This window comes from Capricornis sumatraensis, chromosome 5 (assembly GCF_032405125.1).
Source record: "Capricornis sumatraensis isolate serow.1 chromosome 5, serow.2, whole genome shotgun sequence".
Taxonomy (NCBI): Eukaryota; Metazoa; Chordata; class Mammalia; order Artiodactyla; family Bovidae; genus Capricornis; species Capricornis sumatraensis.
Genome location: NC_091073.1, coordinates 90,297,021 through 90,317,863, shown reverse-complemented (window position 1 = coordinate 90,317,863; position 20,843 = coordinate 90,297,021). Strand labels below are relative to the sequence as shown.

The window sequence follows — 20,843 nt, the reverse complement described above, 5'->3', positions numbered from 1 at the left end:
GCTTAAGAGTTGATGTTTAAGGAAAAATATATACACTTGTAGGGAAATACTCCAAGTGGCAAACTCAGTGGCCCAGGCTTGGTAGGAAAGAAATGCCAAGGGACTTGGAGAAAGTGGCAGAATTACGAGTAACAAAAGTGACCTCTGAGGTTCCAGGCTCAGAGATAGTGAAGGAGTGAAAAAGCCAGAAAGCCAGTGATTATAAAGTGGTGAATTAAAGCCTCAAAGATGGATATAGTTGTCTGTAATGCAAATTACTAATCAGCAAGGCTGCTCAAATGGGAGGCTGAAGATGAAAGGAAATGAAGGTCATGGATTTGATGAGATCAAAGAACTGTGATGATGAATGGGTCATTGGTGTGGGCATCAAAACTGACAAGAATGATGGCAGCTCTTAAGTCTCCAGAAGGAGTCAACCCAGGTGATGATTTTTCATACTGAATATTCTGAATGATCAGGATGTTAACAGATGAGAGGAAGAAGGGGAAGCAAAGAGATGCCAATAATTCCTCCCAACACCAGAGATTAAGGTTTTAGTAGAATACCCAGCTTCACTGTCCTTAGGGATTAGGGATTAGGAAAGAAAGCTACCATTTCATGAGGTGAATGGAAGCTGGAGTTACCAAGTGTGTAGAGAAATGCAAATATGCTAAGAGGAAGGAGCTTAGAGAAGTGTGAGGACACAAACGCGGGATAAGAAGGACCAGGCTACCGGAGGGTCTGAATGTTAGCGGTAACTGAAGTCTACAGGTCTGAGAAACATGGGGGGACGTTACGTGTCCAACATTGCCACTCTGTCAAGGTCTATCTTGGCAATGTCACATGGTACTGCCTTGCATCTTCCTATGTTTTCAACTCCTCTTCTTAAAGTCCAAATGACTTACATTAATGAGTCTATAAATTTGATGACAAGCCAAATATTGAAAATGCACAGGTCATTTGATCTTACAAGCTTCTGAATTGTTATGAACTTCTTATATCACATACTAGGCTTTCATAAAAACTTGGGTGTGTGACTTCTGGTCTCAATAAAATCTATCCCTGGCTCAAGTCAGAGCATAAGAGCTTACCTGGGCCTTGCTGTTTAGTCCCTAGACAGACAGCAGTGAGCAGGCCAAATAAATCTGTCTTATTTCTGAAAGAAACGGGGGGAAAGATCACTCTAGCTAGTGTTTATAATGAACTGGATTATTCAAAAACAAGAAAAGAAATGGGAAGGGTATGAGAGCACGTTGACTTGGACAAGACTGGTCATGGTAGAGATGGAGGAAAGTAGACAGATTCAGTAAGTTTTGGGAGTGAACGGCTTGCTGGTAAACTGAATAGGAATTTGAATGCACTTCCAGAAATTCTACCAATTAGAAAGTCATTGCGTTTGCAAACTTATTTTATAAAAATGCAAATACATGTAAGAGGCTTATGACTGGGGTGAGGGTGTAATTTAGTTTGAATTAGTTCCATCAGCTTACTTTATTCTATCACCTAGCTGAAGTCAGCCATACTAAAGAGGTGAGGGTTTTACTTGGGGAAAGAATGTTTTGCACAAAGAATATAATCGTGTGTGAGACAGAAGTGGAAAGGCAGAAGTGTGAAGGCACATTCAGAGGACACAGGGAGGCAGTTCAGCATTTGAGAGCATGGAGAAGAAGCAAACTCTGATGTTCTCTGAAAGTCTGCCTGATTGCCTCATAGAGCTGTGTCCCCAATTTTCTTTAATACTGGGAACCTCATTACTCACATTCTTGTTTGAAGGAGAACATTACTGCAGAGGAAAGGAAAAAATGAAGTCAATAAAAATTCTCAAATGGTATTAAGCATTGATAATTTCCATGTTGCTTTGTTTAAATTAAAGCTAGTCTACTTGATTCCCTGAAAATATTTCACTGGTGTCATACGATAAACAGAAATTTTTAAACCTAGAATTTTAAAAACAATCACCAATTCCATGTAAGATAAATAACTAATACTGGTTGATATTTGAAAATAAGTTCAATTATGTTATTAAAAGATATATTTTATATTTGGTAGTAAATATCTATATTTTTTAAAAGTCCAGGTTTGTTGACATATAACAAAAGAGTTAAACTCTGTTTATCCTTTTCCTTTTCTTTTTTTATATATTCACATGTTACTGAACAGATGAGGCCAGAGATCTTAAAATGTTCAAAATGCTATCTTTGAGTACAAGTTTGGGTACATTTCAAATTTCACATGAAAGCTAGTACTCAGAACGAAGATAAAACTGGAAAGAATGAGCAATAGCCAAAACTTTGGCACACTACTAACCAAGGCTTCTTGGATGACATAAAAGAGAACAAAACCAACTGACAAATAAAACAGTTTCCCTGGTGTTTTGTTTAGTACTTATTTTTCAAATATAGAAAAGAAATCTTTTTATAAAAAAATGAAACTTAATAAAAAGCAATTTCCTGGTGGTGTGCAGTGGTAAAGAATCCACCTGTCAATGCAGGAGATGCAGGAGACATGGGTTCGATCTCTGGGTTGGGAAGATTCCTTAGAGTAGGAAATGCAGCCCACTCCAGCATTCTTGTCTGGAAAATTCTATGGACAGAGGAGTCTGGAAGTCTACGGTCCATGGGGTCACAAAGAGTCAGACACAACTGAGGACACATGCACGCACGTGCAATAAAAAGCAACAAAAGTCACTAGTAAAAAATTTGGGCCAATGAAAAATTCTGAAGCATTTGTCTTCAAACACAAGCACATTAAATGGCAAGATAACAATAAACCTTTGGGCTAGCCAGTAAAAATTCCATGGATTTGTGCCTTTCCATGTGAGTCACAAGTCTAATAGCAGGTACGCTCTATGCAGCTGGGATACTGAACAGACCGTGTTAGTCTTACAGGCTGTCTTTAAACTCTCCCCTACATCTGGCTCAGATTCTGTCCTGCCACACTTGCAAGGTCCCATTCAGATTCACCAGGATGATCATCCCTGCCTTCATAGCATCCGTGTTGGTACCTACTGCTCAAGATAAAGCCTGGCACAGCATGTCTGTATGGGAAAAGGGCACAGAGGAATTATGGAATCTCAGAGTTATTAATAATTGCCAAATGTCTTATTTTTATCGATTAAAAAAAAAAGCCTGAAGTGCAAACCAGGCTTCAAATCTTGTTCCAAATTATACATTGATTAAGCTTCAGAACTCAAACCTGTCAGGTATTCTTTTCTGAAATCATTATGAGACACTTCTTCAGGTATTTTTCACATTTTTGCATCATTTGCAAACAGAGGCACTAAGAATCTGTTCTGAACTATCTTTTCAAAGATATTTATGCAGCAGATAGTCTTGAAAGATACAGATGGTGTCTGTCTCCAGATCAAAGAGGTTTTGCCCAATATAACAAAAATAATGGGTCTTTCTGGGGCAAAGGGTAGGCACACTCATGGACCTTATGAACATTCAAACTCTAAGCGAGGAGCTCTGCTCTTGAAATGCAAACTACTTAGTATACAGTGTCACCACCTAGACCTCTTCACTTGCCCTGTGGGAGTTGGGATTCACTGAACCACTGCAAATGCTGATAATCTGTCTGCCTTTCTTGCTATAAATAATAAAGTCATTTGTCTCTGACCCAGGAGTCTCCTGTCTTCTGCCAGCTCCCATGAAACTGGCACGCAGACTTGTGAACTTGGAAGAAGGTGAATTCTGACTCTTCACAGGTTCAGCAGAAACATAAAATTGTAGTGATAATCCATCACATAAAGAGAATAAATATTGAAAGTCCTGTTGTCGGACTTTTCACATCTAGGATGACCCAGTTACCATTTTGGAGTTCTATGTGTTAGTATATTAATAGTATGTATATAAATACGTATTAGTTGTCAAATAAAATTATATACACATAATTCCATGGACTATATAGTCCATGGAGTTGCAACTGAGCAACTTTCACTTTCATAGACATACCTGTATACTTAATTTTTTAAATTAAATCTGTGAAATGGGTCTCACTATCCTCACTTTATAGCTTAAAAAAAACAAAACCAACAACTCAAATTTAACTCACACACCTTATAGGTGGCAGAGCTAAAAATCTCTGGTTTCAAAATCTGTGTTTTGTCTGTCTCAAAATGGCATAGATCACTTTAGTTTTAAATAAAATGACTAAAGTATATAGTATTATGTTTAGTTTTACCATCTTTTTAATAGTACCTACTTTTTAAAATATTTTTAGGTACAGGCATGATGCTATCTGATCTGTATTCAATATTAAATATTCAGTATTCACAACAAGTAATGTGTTTTTTAATCTTATTAATATTAATGTTACATTGTATACTGCATATTCATAGCCATTGTCTCCAACATAAGCTATTGTTTATAAAGTCTATACCAAAAAACAGTGCTGTAGACCTATTCCTTTAAAGCTACACATCTAAGAAAATTATCTTCAGCTATAGAAAGATAACATTACAGGAGAAATAATTCCATTAAAAAGGCTGTATATTCCATGAAATTACCTTGTTAGTCACAGAGATACATAGAAAATTACAAACTAGACAGAGTGAGGAAAAGACTATACATATCTAGAACTCATAGATGATTTTGAGAATAAGAAATGTTTAAAGCAGCAAGTAGACTAAAATTTTTTAATCTTATGGAAGCAAAATGTAAACTTAGATAAGAGTTGTTTGGGGAATTTTTTGGAAACTGGTAATTCATATCTGGCTACAAACAGGCTTTCATTAATATGCTTCTATTCTGCTAACTCCAGTGCTTATCAGTCATTTTGAAATGCAAACAGCAACAAAGAAAAACATACTTTGAAAATATGTAGGTTCTGTTCAAAATGTAAACAAATGTTTTAATAATTGACTTAATTAAAGGATTTCTAGATACATATTAATAATGTACTGATGGGAATAGTCAGTTTACTTACGTCTCACAAAAACATTTTTTTAAAAAATAATATTCACTAAAGTTTACATAAACAAAAGAAAGAGATCATGGAGTCAGTTATAAGTGTCACATAAAATGATTCCTGCATAACCAAGTTTATATATCAATTATTTATTTTAAAGAAAGTGAAAGTGAAAGTGAAGTTGCTCAGTCGTGTCCGACTCTTTGCGACCCGTGGACTGTAGCCCACCAAGCTCCTCCATCCATGGGATTCTCCAGGCAAGAATACTGGAGTGGGTTGCCATTTCCTTCTCCAGGGGATCTTCCCAACCCAGGGATCAAACCCAGGTCTCCCACACGGCAGGCAGACGCTTTAACCTCTGCACCACCAAGTACTTTAAATTGAAAGATTAATTGCTAATTTATGACTATTTTAATCTTTGGTAAATGACAATAGAAGATGGTAGTCTTTATAGTGGGACATATCAACGTGGTACATGTTTGCTGTAGAAGCAGAAACCCCATGGAAAAGCTGATGGGTTAAGATACCAGTTTTATGATTCAATTCAGAAACAAATCAATTTTAAAAACATAATTAAAACTATGTGGATTTAAATATTAATGATATAGTGTAATACTTTCTAGGGACAAACATTAAGTGTGTTTTAAACTAGAAATCTGAGGAACTTTTTCATTGATGAGTTTTCAAGTAGGCTACAACTACATAGGTGAAGACTCATATGCAATCTGGTATTTTCTTTCCACTCTGATACTCTACAAGGAGGCGAGATGGTAATTTTTGTCCCAAATTTCTAAAGTTGTTGAGACAAACTGAGAGACCTCCAGGAAGCAGAAAGAAATTTGTTAAGATTGGAGTCACTTAAATATATTTTTTAAAAACCTCAAGGTTTATATAATTAAGAAGTACTATAATAATTGCTTTTAAAATGAAGCAACAATTATTTTGAAGACAAATACACAGGAAGAAAAAGAATATTCATCTAGAAATTTAGAAGGCAAAACTAAGAGAAAGAATTTCAACGTTTTGTGCTAGTCCTTATTATCAAGGTCTTTCTCTTTGGCAAAACCTTGTGATTTCTAGAAGATTTGTGAAGGTGGCATTGATGAACAAAGGAGCTTAGTATGCTGATCTGAGGGCTCCTTAGTTGGTGTCTGCTGAGGAAGCCTATATATCTCACAGATTTATGCATAAGGAAACAAATGAAAGATTACCTGGAAATCTTCTAGTGAGTTGACATAATCCTTCCTTTCTGCAAAGCTGATGCTGTATTTCTGGTAACGTGTTTACCTGAAAGAAAAGGGAAAAGTTCTAATGAGTTAAGCATTCATAAACACCCAGGCAAAGAAAACACAAACAGCCCACAGGGTACAGGTATGAAGTATCGTCTATACCGTTCACTCCCTATCTTCAAATCTCTGTAAGTCAGCAAATGCAAAATAATAGAGTGGTTTATCTGATAATAAAAGATAAAAATTGCCCTTAGGAATTTTCAAAATATTTGGGAACATTTTTTAAAACACAGACATACTTCAATGTCATGATATTGAATCACAGACATCTAGTGCTAATGCTTAACCTGTTAGCATTTACAGTTTTCACTCATGCTAAGTTGCTTAGTCGTGTCTGACTCTTTGCAACTTCATGGACTGTAGCCCGCCAGGCTTCTCTGTCCAAGGGATTCTCCAGACAGGTATACTGGAGTGGGTTGCTATGCCCTCCTACAGGGGAATCTTCCCACCCCAGGGATCAAACCCACATCTCTTATGTCTCCTGCATTAGTAGATGGGTTGCTTACCACTAGCACTGCCTAGGGAGAAGGCAATGGCACCCCACTCCAGTACTCTTGCCTGGAAAATCCCATGGCCGGAGGAGCCTGGTAGGCTGCAGTCCATGGGGTCGCTAAGAGTCAGACATGACTGAGTGACTTCACTTTCACTTTTCACTTTCATGCATTGGAGAAGGAAATGGCAACCCACTCCAGTGTTCTTGCCTAGAGAATCCCAGGGACGGGGAAACCTGGTGGGCTGCTGTCTATGGGTCACACAGGATCGGACACGACTGAAGCAACTTAGCAGCAGCAGCAGCAGCAGCCCTACCTAGGAAGACCTTTTCATTTCATGCTACGTCTGTGCTGTTGTGTCCTACTCTTTGCGACCCCATGAACTGGTGGCCCTCGTCCATGGGATTTCCCAGGCAAGAATACTGGAACTGGTTGCCATTTTCTTCTCCAGGGGATCTTCCTGACCCACAGGATGGAACCCATGTCTCCTGTACTGCTGGCAGATTCTTTCCCGTTGCACCACTTTTCACATCATAGAGAAGGGTATTTATTGCTTCAAGTATGAAATCCAGTCACGACAAAACTCTATTTTAACAGAAACTTGCTCTTGGGAAGCTTTATAAATGTAGTCATAAATTCAAACACATATTTTAATTTATAAAGAAAAAATACAAACAATTTTTCTCTTTGGAATTTATAGATCAACTAGCTATTCTCAACGGAATCCCCCAAAGAACATCAAATATGGTAACACTTCATTAAAACTAACAGAAAGATTCACTATAAATTAGCTTGAAAATCAGATTCATTTTTGACCAAATATTGATTACTTTCAAATTAATTCAGTCCATCCTAAAAATGTACTGTATTAAGAGTTTCTTTCAGGCCTACTGACCTGACTGGATAAAAAATTCAGTTGCAGCTGGAGAAAAGAGAAAGAATAAAAAAAACATGAGTTTTAGTCCCATTTCTGGTGGGTAACACAGTCAGAAACTTGAGCATATCACCTTACTTCTTTTTTTCAATTTCTCCATTTGAAAAATAGAGCCTTGGGTCTCTAAATACCACTTCTGCTCTAAGCTTTGATCAATTCAACAATTCAACCACAAGTTGTAGTTTTTAAAAAATGATTCATTTAAAGTGCTTTGAAACAGTTCATCGATTAAAAGTTTTTTAATCCTCGCAATCTTGTTAACTCTATCCGTTTATTCAGCAAACTGTAAACTTCAGCTCAGGTCAGGCATAAATTTTTTAATGTTCTGTTTTTTTTTTAATTTTTTCAAGGGTTGAGTATTTTTTATTCCTCTATAACTTTTAATGCCGAAAATCTCTTCTATAAAAAAAAAACAAAAATTAATTTCTCCTAATAAATCCATTTCTAATATAGTCTCATTTTAATTTCCGAGTGTACATAAAAATAATGTATTTAACTCATGTATATGTAAACTTTCCTATTCAAGTTAGTCTGTGCAAAAGACAGGTCTTCCCAAGTGATGCTAGTGGTAAAGAACCCGCCTGTTAATGCAGGAGACATGAGACGCAGGTTCAGTCCCTGGGTTGGGAAGATTTCCTGGAGGGGGAAATGGCACACACTCCAGTATTCTTGCCTGGAGAATCTCATGGACAGCAAGCTTGCCGGGCTACATTCCATAGGGTCGCAAAGAGTCAGACACGACTGAAGCAACTTAGTATGTGCATACAAAAGATAAATAACTAGTAAGACTCAATCCAGTTACTGAATCTCTACATTTGCAAGATTCTGTGTTATGAATATTTTACTTTATTTTTAATTCTTTTTAAAATTTTTTCCCATTTGGGTTATTACAGAATATTGAGCAGAGTTCCCTGTGCTATACAGTAGGTCCTTGGTTATCTGTTTTAAACAGATATTGGTTATCTGTTTTAAACATAGACGTATATACATGGGGTTTTCCAGGTGGTATTAGTGGTAAAGATCCTGCCTGCCAATGCAGGAGACATAAGAGACACGGGTTCAATCCCTGGGTTGTGAACATCTCCTGGAGAAGGAAACAACAACCCATTCCACTATTCCTGCCAGGAGAATCTTATGGACAGAGGAGCTTGGTGGGCTACAGTCCACGGGGACACAAAGAGTTGGACACAACTGAAGTGACTTAGCATGCATGTACATGTCAATCCCCCAAACTCCCAGTCTATCCATCCCCTCCCCATCCTTCCTCTCTGGTCACCATAATTCAGTCTCTAAGTCTATGAATTTGTTTCTGTTTTGTAGATGAGTTCATTTATATCTTTAAAAAACATTTTTTTTTTGCATATAAATGATATCATATGATACTTGTCTTTGTCTGACTGCTTCACTTAGTATGATCATCTCCAGGTCCACTATCCATATTGCTGCAAATAGCATTATTTCAACCTTTTTAATGGCCAACTAATATTCCACTGTATGTGTGTACCACATCTATACTGTACTAAAGCCCAGGCTTCAGCAGAACCCATTCTTGGGAACATAGGACTTGAGAAAAGTGGATAGTATACTTTAGATTTTAGGATGTCTACATTTCTCAAATTCAAAAGTGATCACTTTTAGAGTCTAAATGTAGGAAAAGAAGGGCCTTCATAAAACCCTAAAATTTTCAATTCAGAATTCCTAAGAGAGGTTGGAGGGAGGGGACAGACCATTGCAAAGGTCTGGGGAGTCCACCATAGAGGTTTAGTGGTTTTATGTTGTTATTTTTACCACACAAAACACATTTCTAAATTCGATTGTGAAAAGGTTTAAAAGCCCATATACTTGAACCATTTTCCTCCATTTAAGGAAAAAAAAAAAATCACTCAGTCGCTACTGAGTAAATAGAATCTGTAATGACAGAAGGGCCAAGAAAGAAGCAGCATGAGCTAAGTAGCAGGAAAGGCTGTGTACAGGTCCTATTTAAAATCTCCACCCACTTCTTGAAGGGCTCAGAGAAAATGTGCTACTGTTGCAGATGCTTACAACATCCTTTTTATACCATCCTGACTTCTACAAAGTGAAAGAAAGTAAGTGAAGTTGCTCAGTCGTGTCCAACTGTTTGCGACCCCATGGACTATAGCCTACCATGCTTCTCTCTCTGTCCATGGGATTTTCCAGGCAAGAGTACTGGAGTGGGTTGCTATTTCCTTCTCCAGAGGATCTTCCCAATCCAGGGATCGAACCTGGGTCTCCCACATTGTAGTCAGATGCTTTACCATGTGAACCACCAGGGAAGTCAACTTCTACAGATGGAAAGGAGTTGCAGAGCCCTGGTAAAACGAACTACAGGAACTGAACTAATGGGACAGAAGAATGTGTGTAGATGCTGCAAAGACAGAGTACAGCTTACACAGATTTCAGAAACAAAGGGTACTTGCTGTGTCTTATCAGAGAGATGCTCCTGCCAATGCAGGAGATGCAGGAGACCTGGGTTTGATCCCGGGGTCAGGAAGATCCCCTGGAGAAGGAACTGCCAACCCACTCTAGTATTCTTGCCTGGAAAATCTCATGGACAGAAGAGCTTGGCGGGCTACAATCTATGCAGTGGCAAAGAGCTGGACACAACTAAGTGACTGAGCCTGAGCATGAGCAGGATCAGAGAGATGACTTTTCACATGAGATCTTGTGTCAGGATGATGAGCTGACTGAGGGCCAGCCAAGCACTTGCTTCAGAAAGCCAGAGCCAAGCCAAAGGAAGCAATTGCTCTCACTGTTGCATCCCCCACCCAATGACATGCTTCCCCTGCTCTTTGCTCCAAAGCACATCTCTGGAATTAATAGAGTTGAAGCAGATGACATGACCCAGGCAACACGTGAAACAAGAAGTAATCATCTCCATTCTACGCTGGAACCGAGCACCAAACTAAGCAGTTAAACTAAATATACACAAAGAAGTAAACACACATGACACTATGGGTCTTAACAGCTGTGGTAAATCAACTTTATTACACATATTTTAACTTTGTATTAGTTAAACCTAATAATGTTCTTTCATATCCTATTGCTTTTTATTCTTATTTTTACATATATCATAAAATATACAAGATTTGCTTCATTATCAAGTGGGACATAATCAGAGAAGTTTTCATTGGGATTAGCTGACTTGTATACAATGAGCTTCTCTGGCTTAATACTGCAATAATTATTTTCAACAGAATTTATTTTGGGCTGGGCAATTTTAAGGGCAAGGCAACACTACAGAGAAGGTACAGAGATTTCCCATATGCCCATTCCCCCCACCCTCACACAGCCTCCCCCTTCATCAACATCTCCCCCAGAGAGAGAGGTTACGACTGAGGAACCTCCATGGACACTTCATTACCAACCAAAGAGGCACTTCTAATACATACTGATCTCGTATTGGGTTTGAATGCTTTATGTATACATGTGCGTGTGGATTTTATAGAGACTGCTGTTTTTCCTGGCCCAAAAGCTTCTGTATCTTTGAAAGGATTTGAATATATATGAAACAAATGATAATAACACTTGAGCCACAGAATATTTCTGAGATCAAACTGAGAGAAAGGAAATGTGCATTTAAAAATATTTCAATCCCAATGTACCTTCTACAAACCTAATCTGTGGTAATCTGTCATTTAAATTGTTTCTATTACATACTGTCAGAAGCAAAAGTAAAAAAAAATCATTCTTATTTTGAGATATATTTCATTAGAATATTAATTATGAACATTCAGAAAAGGTTTATTAAAAAAAAATTAACGCCACAGTAATACCATTAACTCATAAGGAAAGCAGATATTTGAATTTGGGTTATTTACATAAAGTGTAGGAAAGCACCCAAGGAAAATTTTGCTTCTGGTTTCTCATGAACATTGACAGTGAAACACATGTCACGTTGTATCTTAGGAAACTGTTCTTTTTCTTCATTAGATCTGTATAGATATTTACATCTTTTATTTTATCAAAAATCAGATCTTCTCTGAAAGCTGTTTGGTATTATCCATAAGGAAGAGAATTAATGGCAAGAAGAGACCTAGCTAATCAAAGAAAAAAAGTCTTATTATCATCCACATCGCTCACATGCAATTATCACTCCATCATATTTACCTGAAAATGACCTAACAAGCTTTAAAATAAGAGGCTTTGCAGTAGTTCTCAGTGCTCCAAGGACTAAACACAGCATCCCAGATTCAAGGACTGTGAACTCTACAAACATTCAGAGTTAGAAAAGAGTCTCCCTGCTCTTAAAACCCTACGACATGCCAGAGGTGTGACAGAGCCCCACTTACTTAGTGTTATCCCAAAGAGTGGACCTCGCTTCATTTTTAGCATCTCATGAACCACCAAACAGTTTTAAGTTCCTTTTAGTCTCTCCCTGGCTAGAGAAACTCCTGGTCATTCATCACCTATAACAGATCTTAAGATCATTTTCATTAAGCACTTAAATTCCAAAGCTCTGAAATGGTGAGTAATTCTAACATGAGCCGGTGACCTTCATTCTAAGGTCACTGACAATCCTAACACATACCAAACAGATCTGAAGCAACTTCTGTTTTGACTATTTATGTTTACATAAACAAGTCATGATTCACAAAACTTCAAATCATTCATGCTCCAAAGTGACAGTTATCTAACATGGATCATTTAGAATTTATGTATTCTTTAAGAATATTGATTAGACTAGGGTTTAAATACAGTGGCGAAATATTTATTTAGAAAGGTTCGACAGTGATATGGTTAAGAGCACAGAAGTTAAAGTAAGACGGCCAGAGTTTGAATCCTAGGTGCTTCATTTATTAGTAAGGAAGATTTAAGCAGTCTTCTTAACCTCTCTTTGCTTTGGTCTCTTCGTATATAAAGAATGGATATAAACAAATACAGTAAGCACTTAGAATGGTACTCAGTAGGAGGCTATGGCAAGAGACTGCAAGGTAGGAGTAGAGAGCAGGTGAATATTTCCTTATCTTTCTGGCTTCCCTCTGTAGGGCTGTGATCTGGTGATGGTTGCATTCTTGACATATGTAGCCCCTTCCCATCAATCTTCCTTTCTTGTCTCTGGCTCTTACTAGGTTCTGCTATATCATTTTTTCTACATACCCTTCTTCAGATCAAGGGTGGTAAAATCTTATAATGTAGCTGGTCGCTGAGTGCCTCTAAATCTTTTTGTTTCTCTTTTCCTTCCAAAAGCTCTGTAAATAGCTCTGTTATTAGTTTTTCCTCAGTTAACTTCTTGAGTATGGCATTAGTTTCCTGCTGGGGGCTGACTGAGATACACAGCAAATGTTGTCAACTTTATCCTGTAGCTAAAATGGGAAGCTGTGCAAGATTTTAATGACAGGAGTAATCAGCTTAAGTCAGCAATTTGTATTTTTCACTCTGATAACTGTGAGAAGTATGGATTTCAGGGGCAAAACATTCTTGCTTTGGAAAAATCAGTGAAGAGATTTTGGCAACTGTCCTGGTTACACATGGTGACTGTCTGATCAGACTAAAGGTAGTAAGTTTGGAAAGTAGGTATGATATTTGAGAACTATTTAGAAGCTAAATTCCTTAGTATTCGTGATTGACAGAATGCAGATGACATAGGAGAGAAAGGACTCAAAGGTGAAGGCTAATTTCTATCTTAGGAAGTGACAGAGTGATTAACCACACTTATGACCAGCAGCGCAGTTTTGCAGAGCTTCTAAATGCCAGCACAGAAGTGAATTTACCAGAGACAACAATGAATCCATTTACTCTTCATTGAATCTGAGGTGTTTGTGCAACATTTAAGTGGAGATGTTCAGAGAGTAGTTATACAGGAAATCCTGAAGCCTGGGAAACTGCTTGGAACTTCAGATGTAGATTTGGGAGTCGTCAATTACAAATGATAGTTGAAACTTTAGAGGTGGTATTGGGGAACAGAGGCATTTAAAGAATGGACAGAGGAAAGGTGGCTCTGAAGAACACAGAAAGGACAGCCAAAGATGCAAAGATGTACAAGAAAAAGCAAAAGAATGTGCTCCTCCAAGGGAGGGGCCAGAAGGAGGAAGGGGTGATCACCACTGTCCACTGCAGAAATACCAAATGATCGGGGAGCTTCTATAGTACTCTTTACTACTGAAAGACATCTATTGGTTTGGACATTTTTCTCATAGGTTTGTTAAAGGTATCGTAAGTATGTAAATTTTCCAGCACAATGACTAGCACACTGTAAGCCTTTCGTTAGTTTTTCTAAAAGTATTTATAAAAGTTTATACACAGGAGTAAATATTGGATGTCAACTTTAAAAGTTAACTTAAAAACTATAAACTTTGTTGTAATTCAACTTAACTTTGAAAACATCAAAACAAGGAATTAGTAAATAAAATCTTTACTACTTGGATAAACAAGTGACCAGGATAAGCAAAAATCCATACGCTATTTATTTCTTTGGAGAAGGAAATGGCAACCCATTCCAGTACTGTTGCCTGGAAAATTCCATGGACTGAGAAGCTTGATAGGCTATTTCTTAGGCCAAGTCTTGCATCCTACTGGGTAAAATTGGATATTGATTTGTAGGAGTTGAAGTTGAAGGCATGTATGTGTCCTAAGTCACTTCAGCCGTATCTGACTCTTTTGGACCCCATGGACTATAGCCCATCAGGCTCCATTGTCTATGGGAGTTTCCAGACAAGAATACTGGAGTGAGTTGTCATGCTGTCCTCCAGGGAATCTTTCTGATCCAGGGATCAAACCCGCGTCTCTTATATCTCCTACATTGTCAGGCAGTACTACTAGTACCACCTGGGAAGCCCCAAAATGGTGAACGTTTTGTGGGGAAGTGTAGAAGGAATGGCCATTGAAACTTTCTTCAAAGACGCAATGGCTCCAATTTTTCAAGACTTTTTTTTCAACATTATGGACCAGGAAATACTGTTGTTAAAAACCATAGGTCTATTACAGCACTATTTACAATAGCCAGAACATGGAAACAACCTAAATGTCCATCAGCAGAGCAATGGATATAGATGTGATACATATATACAATGGAATATTACTCAGCTATTGCAAAGGAACAAAACTGTGTCATTTGTAGAGACATGGATGGACCTACAGACTGCCATACACACCGAACTAAATCAGAAAAAGAAAAACAAATACTGGATATTAACGCACATATGTGGACTCTAGGAATATTTTATAGGGGAACGTATTTGCCAAGCAGAAATAGACACAGTTGTGGAGAACAAAAGTATGGATACCAAGGGGGAAAGGGAGAACAGGATGAGTTGGGAGTGACATAAATACACTGCTGTGTATAAAATAGATAACTATTAAACAGCACAGGGAGCTCTATGCAATGCTCTGTGGGGACTTCAATGGGAAGGGAATCATATATATATATCTCCCTTGGCTTCCCTGGTGGCTCAGACGGTAAAGCATGCCTGCAATGCGGGAGACCTGGGTTCGATTCCTGGCTTGGGAAGATCTCCTGAAGAAGGAAATGGCAATCCACTCCAGCACTCTTGCCTGGAAAATCCCATGGACAGAGGAGCCTGATAGGCTATAGTCCATGGGGTCACAAAGAGTCGGACACAACTGAGTGACTTCACTTTCACCTTCACTTTCATATATATATCTATAGCTGACTCACTTTGCTGTACATTAGAAATTTTAATACAACATTGTAAAGCAATTATACTGTAATAAGTAATAAAAAAAGGAAAAACATTAAATTTAAAATAAGTAAATATGGTCATAGGAAACTCAAAAAAATTCCTATAGGTCTGATAAGATTTGTTCACTTTTTGAAAAAGAATGTTTACCTTTTGATGTAAATTTAATTGGCACATGTCTTCCTTTGATATGCAGGGTTTTCCACCAGATGTCCTAGAAGAGAGGCAAATAAGCAGATCCCAAGAGTCCAAATCACCTAATAGCAAAAGAGCATGGAAAAACAAACACTTTATCAGATTTGTAAAGGCACCATTTACGTCTTCAGACTAAAGAATGTAAACACAAGTAACAATGATTCTGAATATACTTAAAAGACAATATTCAAAGTAACTAAAATTCAACTTTTCTAATTAAGCAGAACTTACACTTTCATTTTGTATCTTAGGGAAAATCCAATGATCTGAAGTTATATCAAGAAATTCCTCTAAAAGACAAAATTAGAATGTTTCAAGTCACTAATTTTATAAATTTATAAAGTCTCAATTGGAAATTGGAAGGAAAGAAGATTATAAAGTATTTTTAAGGGATGAAGGAGTTGTAAATCAAATAACAAGAAGCCAAAACACGGAATATTTTGTTCTGGGCTTCTGTATTACCATTAATTTTCATAGGTCTTAAAAATAAAAAATTTTTTAAAGATTGTTTTCTACTTTTTTATAATTTTATTTATTTGTTTATTTTATTTTTGGCTGTGCTGGGTCTTCGTGGCTGTGTGAGCTTTTCTCTAGTTGCAGCAAGTACGGGCTACTCTCGAGTTGCAGTGTGCTGGCTTCTCATTGCTGTGACTTCTCTTGTGGGGCACAGGCTCTGGGGCACGTGGGCTTCAGTAGTTGCAGCACATGGGCTCAGCAGTTGTGGCTTCCAGGCTCTAGAGCACAGGCTCAGTAGTTGTGGTTTATGAGCTTAGTTGCTCCGCAGCATGAGGAATCTTCGCGGAGCAGGGATTGAACCTATGTCTCCTGCGCTGGCAAGCAGATAGATTCTTTACCACTGAGTCACCAGGGAAGCCCCCCAAAATACTTTGATCCATTTTTTTACAAATAAAAAGTTGGGCTAAGTAGGAAATAAAATCCAATGAAAAATTTAAGACAGGTTTTTTTAAAAACAAATTTATGTTCTAGTTATAGTCAGCAAAGCTGACTTTAAAATACAGAGTATAACACAGACTAAAGCAAATTATATTTTAGCTCTCTCACCAGGAACAAAGTTCTTTGCCAGCAGATCATAGTTACTTGCCAAAATAATCTCTGCAGAATACATTCTTGCATAATGCTTAAACTTTTAAAAATTAACATATATGTGGCTAGATGGGTTTATGGTCCCTTATTCTTTTTGATCTATTTACATAAATTTGTGTCAGCATATCCCTGCATATAATTGATGCTTAGAAACATTTGTTATATGAATGAATGAAAAAGTAGCTGATGACAGGAGTAGTAAACACATTACTTCAGAGAAAATATAGAAATATCTATCTCCAAAAAAATTAAAAAAAAAAAACAGAAAAAGAACCTTAAGTAATACTCAAAAGAATTGGTACTACTTGGGAAATTTCTCCATTTTAGATGGAAATTCAGCTGAGAAAATGAGGCAATTTCTGTACACATGGCATCTTTTGTTGATCAATCCTAAGATAAATGATCCTTCAAGTAACATTTAGTATTTGTTAGTATTTATGCCAGACCTCACAAGTCACTTCCTGCATTGTTAGTAGCTTCAAAAAGCTAGGAAATATTCAAGGCCATCTTAAAAATGTCCTAGAATTTCTGATTTGATAGCCTAATGTTTTCAAAGAAGAGCCATACTGGGGAAAAAAAGGTTGATGAGGAAGAATGATCTATGATGATTAGGGACGAAATTTCACTGTTCACTACTCAAGTCCTTTTCCCTTTGACAGGTCCTGTGCGGTCTGAGCTATTGGTCTATAGTTGTCCTGTTGCTAGACGGGAAACCTCTCAGCCCAACCAGAGGATCCAGGCAACTGAACTCAAGTTAACATCTGAGCTTTCATCCTAGAGCTTTTCTGCTTGCTTGATGTATCCCAAAATGCTGGAGGATAGCACAGTAGTTCAACAGATCAAGGAGAATTGATGCTGGTGATGGGGAGCTGGGAGAAATCTCATCCAGTAATAGCCATCAGGCCTCAGATGTCAAGGGACTCCCCTGTCGCATGCATCCTCACTTTGAAGGAAACTACAAATAGATTCGCATAGTCAAAACCTAATACTCTATGACGATCCCAAAATTTTATTTTAAATGTGCATCTGGCATTTTCAGCCAAAACCATTTAATATGGATTCAACAGGGAAAACACAGAGACTATTTTCATTTGCTATTGCTTTTAGCCCAAGAAACTAAAACACTAGAAGAATCCTGCTGTCATAATACACACAACTAAATATTTTAAAAAGATAAGAATAAGCAGAGAGGGAAGAATTCCATATTATGGACTACACTGTTTGGGTGTTAAAATCAGAATATGCTTTGTATTCCTCTAAGTCTGAAGCATGCCCCTCTTCACTACCCAAGGCATACACACAATTTCTAGAGTTGATAGAAATATATATTTAAGTCATAAATGTTTGAAACTGGAGACTCATTTAAATAATTCAAAGCATTCAATTTACTAAGAACCTCCTCTGAGCCAAACACTTTACTAGAAATATGAAAGTCAATAGCAAAACAAAAGGGCAGTCACTGCCCTTAGCAATCTGTAAGGGATCTAAACATCAGAAGGAATTTAGGCTATTTCATGAAGCATCACACAATTTCTTGACATTCATAATGCTACCCCTCATCTCTCAAAAATATTTAATTAATATTTTAAGATAAAAGTTAATATTTCAAAGCCACTTTATAGTACATCAATTTCCTCTTAAAATAAAGGAAACTATAACTCAAAATTTTAAGTGATCTCTTCATATGGTTCTTGCCTAATTCTTGCCACCATGATCTGAAAAAATGCTGATTGTTTCCACTCAAAATTCTCATTGTTATTTTATTGTTACTCTAGCTCTATTTCCTAGTTAAATTTTCTAGTTAAAGTAGACCTGTTCACCTTCTCTTCATTTCTTACTCTCTTCAAGTCGGCTCCTCTCCCTGACTCCCACAGCCCTTTTTTAAAGAAAAGGCATTATTTGTTTCATGAGTGGTGCTATGTATTCAAGCTTGGTTTCAGAAAAATACCCCAAAGCCATGCTGAAATCTAGAAACTGTGCAGAGAGAAAATCACACTCAGTCGTGAAATAAATCACATTCAGAAGTCTGCCTTGGAGCATCTTGGATACAAATCTATGCCCCAACAAGACTAGACGTATGAGTGTTTAGTGGACAATGCCTGCATGGACAGCAGAGACTGCAGACGCACGGGGGAGTACCCGCCGCATATGAGGTTTGTTTGGCTTGCACCATGTTTGTTTTGGTTTTAATTTTAAGCACTTGCCAAAATGCAAATGTCAGCACAAGTCACATAAAAATCCAGATTTCAGCTTTCACTTGCAAACTGAGAAGTTTGGGATTCATATCCCACAAGGCAACCACTGACAGTTGAGGGCAGCTTCCCACATTTTCTGTAGTTGACTACAGTGGTCCTGCCTGGTCCCACCTTTGCCTGGGCTTTTTGCCTTTAGTAGTAGCAAACAGTCCTTAGAACTGGTTGGTGTAAAACACTGGTGTGTCAGTTTTCCATGAATCGTTCTTTGAGCAAGTGGATGTTCCAGCTTTTAATGAATTAGGCTTGTTCATTAGTAAATGGGTTTTGTTGAGATGACTGTATGCAAGTTGATATTTGCTCAGTTGGTCTTTAAAGGATGTCTAAACATACCCTTTGATTTCCATTTTTGGCCATGCTTTTCCACAAGGTTGAGTAAGGTCACTTCAATTCCAAAGACATTTGGTTGTTCATGCTAAAGTTGGCAAGGGCTTAAGTGTGGCCTCTTAGAGTCTTCTTTCTCTAAGAAGCCTGGGGGAAAAAAAAGTCAAGACTGCCCCAAAGCTATCTTTTTCCCATATGTCTTTTTGGTTGGATTGTTAAAGTGGGCCAGGTTCCACTCCTAGGTGGACCTGCCTTCATTTCTTTCTTGTTCACACTCTTTTTGGATACTCTCCACATTCACTGTGTCTTGGGCTGTTGCCACAGTTATAAGTGGTCCAAGACAGGCTCTTTCTAGACACTGAGGCAAGTATTTTTGGTGTTGGTCTTACTTGATATGTTTCTTCTGCCCCCCGAATGTTGACATTAGTTTAAGAGCTGAGAAGTCAGATGTGAATTGTTGCTGTATGCAGAAACTAACACAACATTGTAAAGCAACTATACTCTAATAAAAAGTAATATTAAAAAAAGATTTGGATTGAGGAAAAGACAGGCAATGCAGATCCTGGCCAATTTGGATGATGGCTTCTTAGGTTTTCCTGGCACAGGGAAAGATGACCTTTGTGTGACTCAGCCTAACCAAATGCCAAGGCCACACCATAAACAAGGAAGAATAGCAATAGTAGTGGTAATGAATCAAGAGCAAATAGTTCTTGAGTACTTATAGTATACCAGGTACTGTTCCAGGTATTTGCATTAATGAATTTATTCTACACAATACCCTGCTAGGTATATATATTTTTTCTTTTTTCAGTATAGAAAGGTTAAATAACTTGCCCAAGGTCAGCCATCCAGTTCAGGGTGGGAAGAGAATTTGCATATAGGAAGTCTAGCTCCAGAAACCCTGTTTGTGATCATTACATCATTATTGCTTCCAAAAAAAAAAAAAAAAAAAACTGGAAGGCAAGAAAGACATCTAGCTTTTGATGCCTTATATACATTAACTTATGCAGAACTTCGAACAACACTGTGGAGTAGAAACAATTATTACATATACTTTACAAAAGAAGGAACAAAGAGGAACTATTTAGCTTTGGTGTTTTCTCAGTTATTGGTATTTTTCATTGGGGATCATGGAGAAAAAAAAAAAAGACCATAACAAGTATAACTTAGGTATTCCTAGAACCTCACGCAGCAATAGCACCCTAACACATTATTAGTGATACCATTGATAACTGAAGTAACAGAAATACTAATGTATAAAAGATCTCTCCCAACTGCAAATGGACTGGGGAATGATAAATATTAACTAGGTTTCTACCTACTTTTGAAAAGAAATCTCTAGAAGTTTCTCAGATTTTTTGATGGCTGTAATAATTTCTTTCCCTTTTCTGTCACAAAGAAACCAGAGCAGGGCTAGCTCTGAGATCAGGCTAGCCAAGCCCTTAAGAGAGATCACAGGACATGGTTCTAGGGAAACAAGATGTGGATGTTCATTCTCCATCTCAAAATTACAAAAACATGAAAAATCTACAGGATTCTTCCCCCAAACTATGGAACACTATTGTTCATTATCATGCCTCCACAGCATTGACTCTGGAAGCAATGAAACTCCATAGATAATTTTAGAAGGCAACATCAGGTTCCAGATGTATTAATTCAGACATAATATGGTGGCGCTGATTGAGTTTTTATCCTTCTCTAAGCTGTTC

General features: G+C 37.5%; 1 protein-coding gene across 1 annotated transcript in view; it reads right to left on the bottom strand.

Moving 5' to 3' along the window:
- CPED1 (cadherin like and PC-esterase domain containing 1) overlaps window positions 1-20,843 on the bottom strand; it is a 322,124-nt gene that overhangs the window by 230,385 nt on the left and 70,896 nt on the right. The window contains exons 3-4 of the mRNA XM_068973158.1: window positions 15,410-15,516; window positions 6,099-6,174 (exon numbers count right to left, since the gene is read on the bottom strand). Coding sequence (XP_068829259.1) covers window positions 6,099-6,174; window positions 15,410-15,516 — 183 coding nt within the window. The remainder of the gene's footprint in view (window positions 1-6,098; window positions 6,175-15,409; window positions 15,517-20,843) is intronic.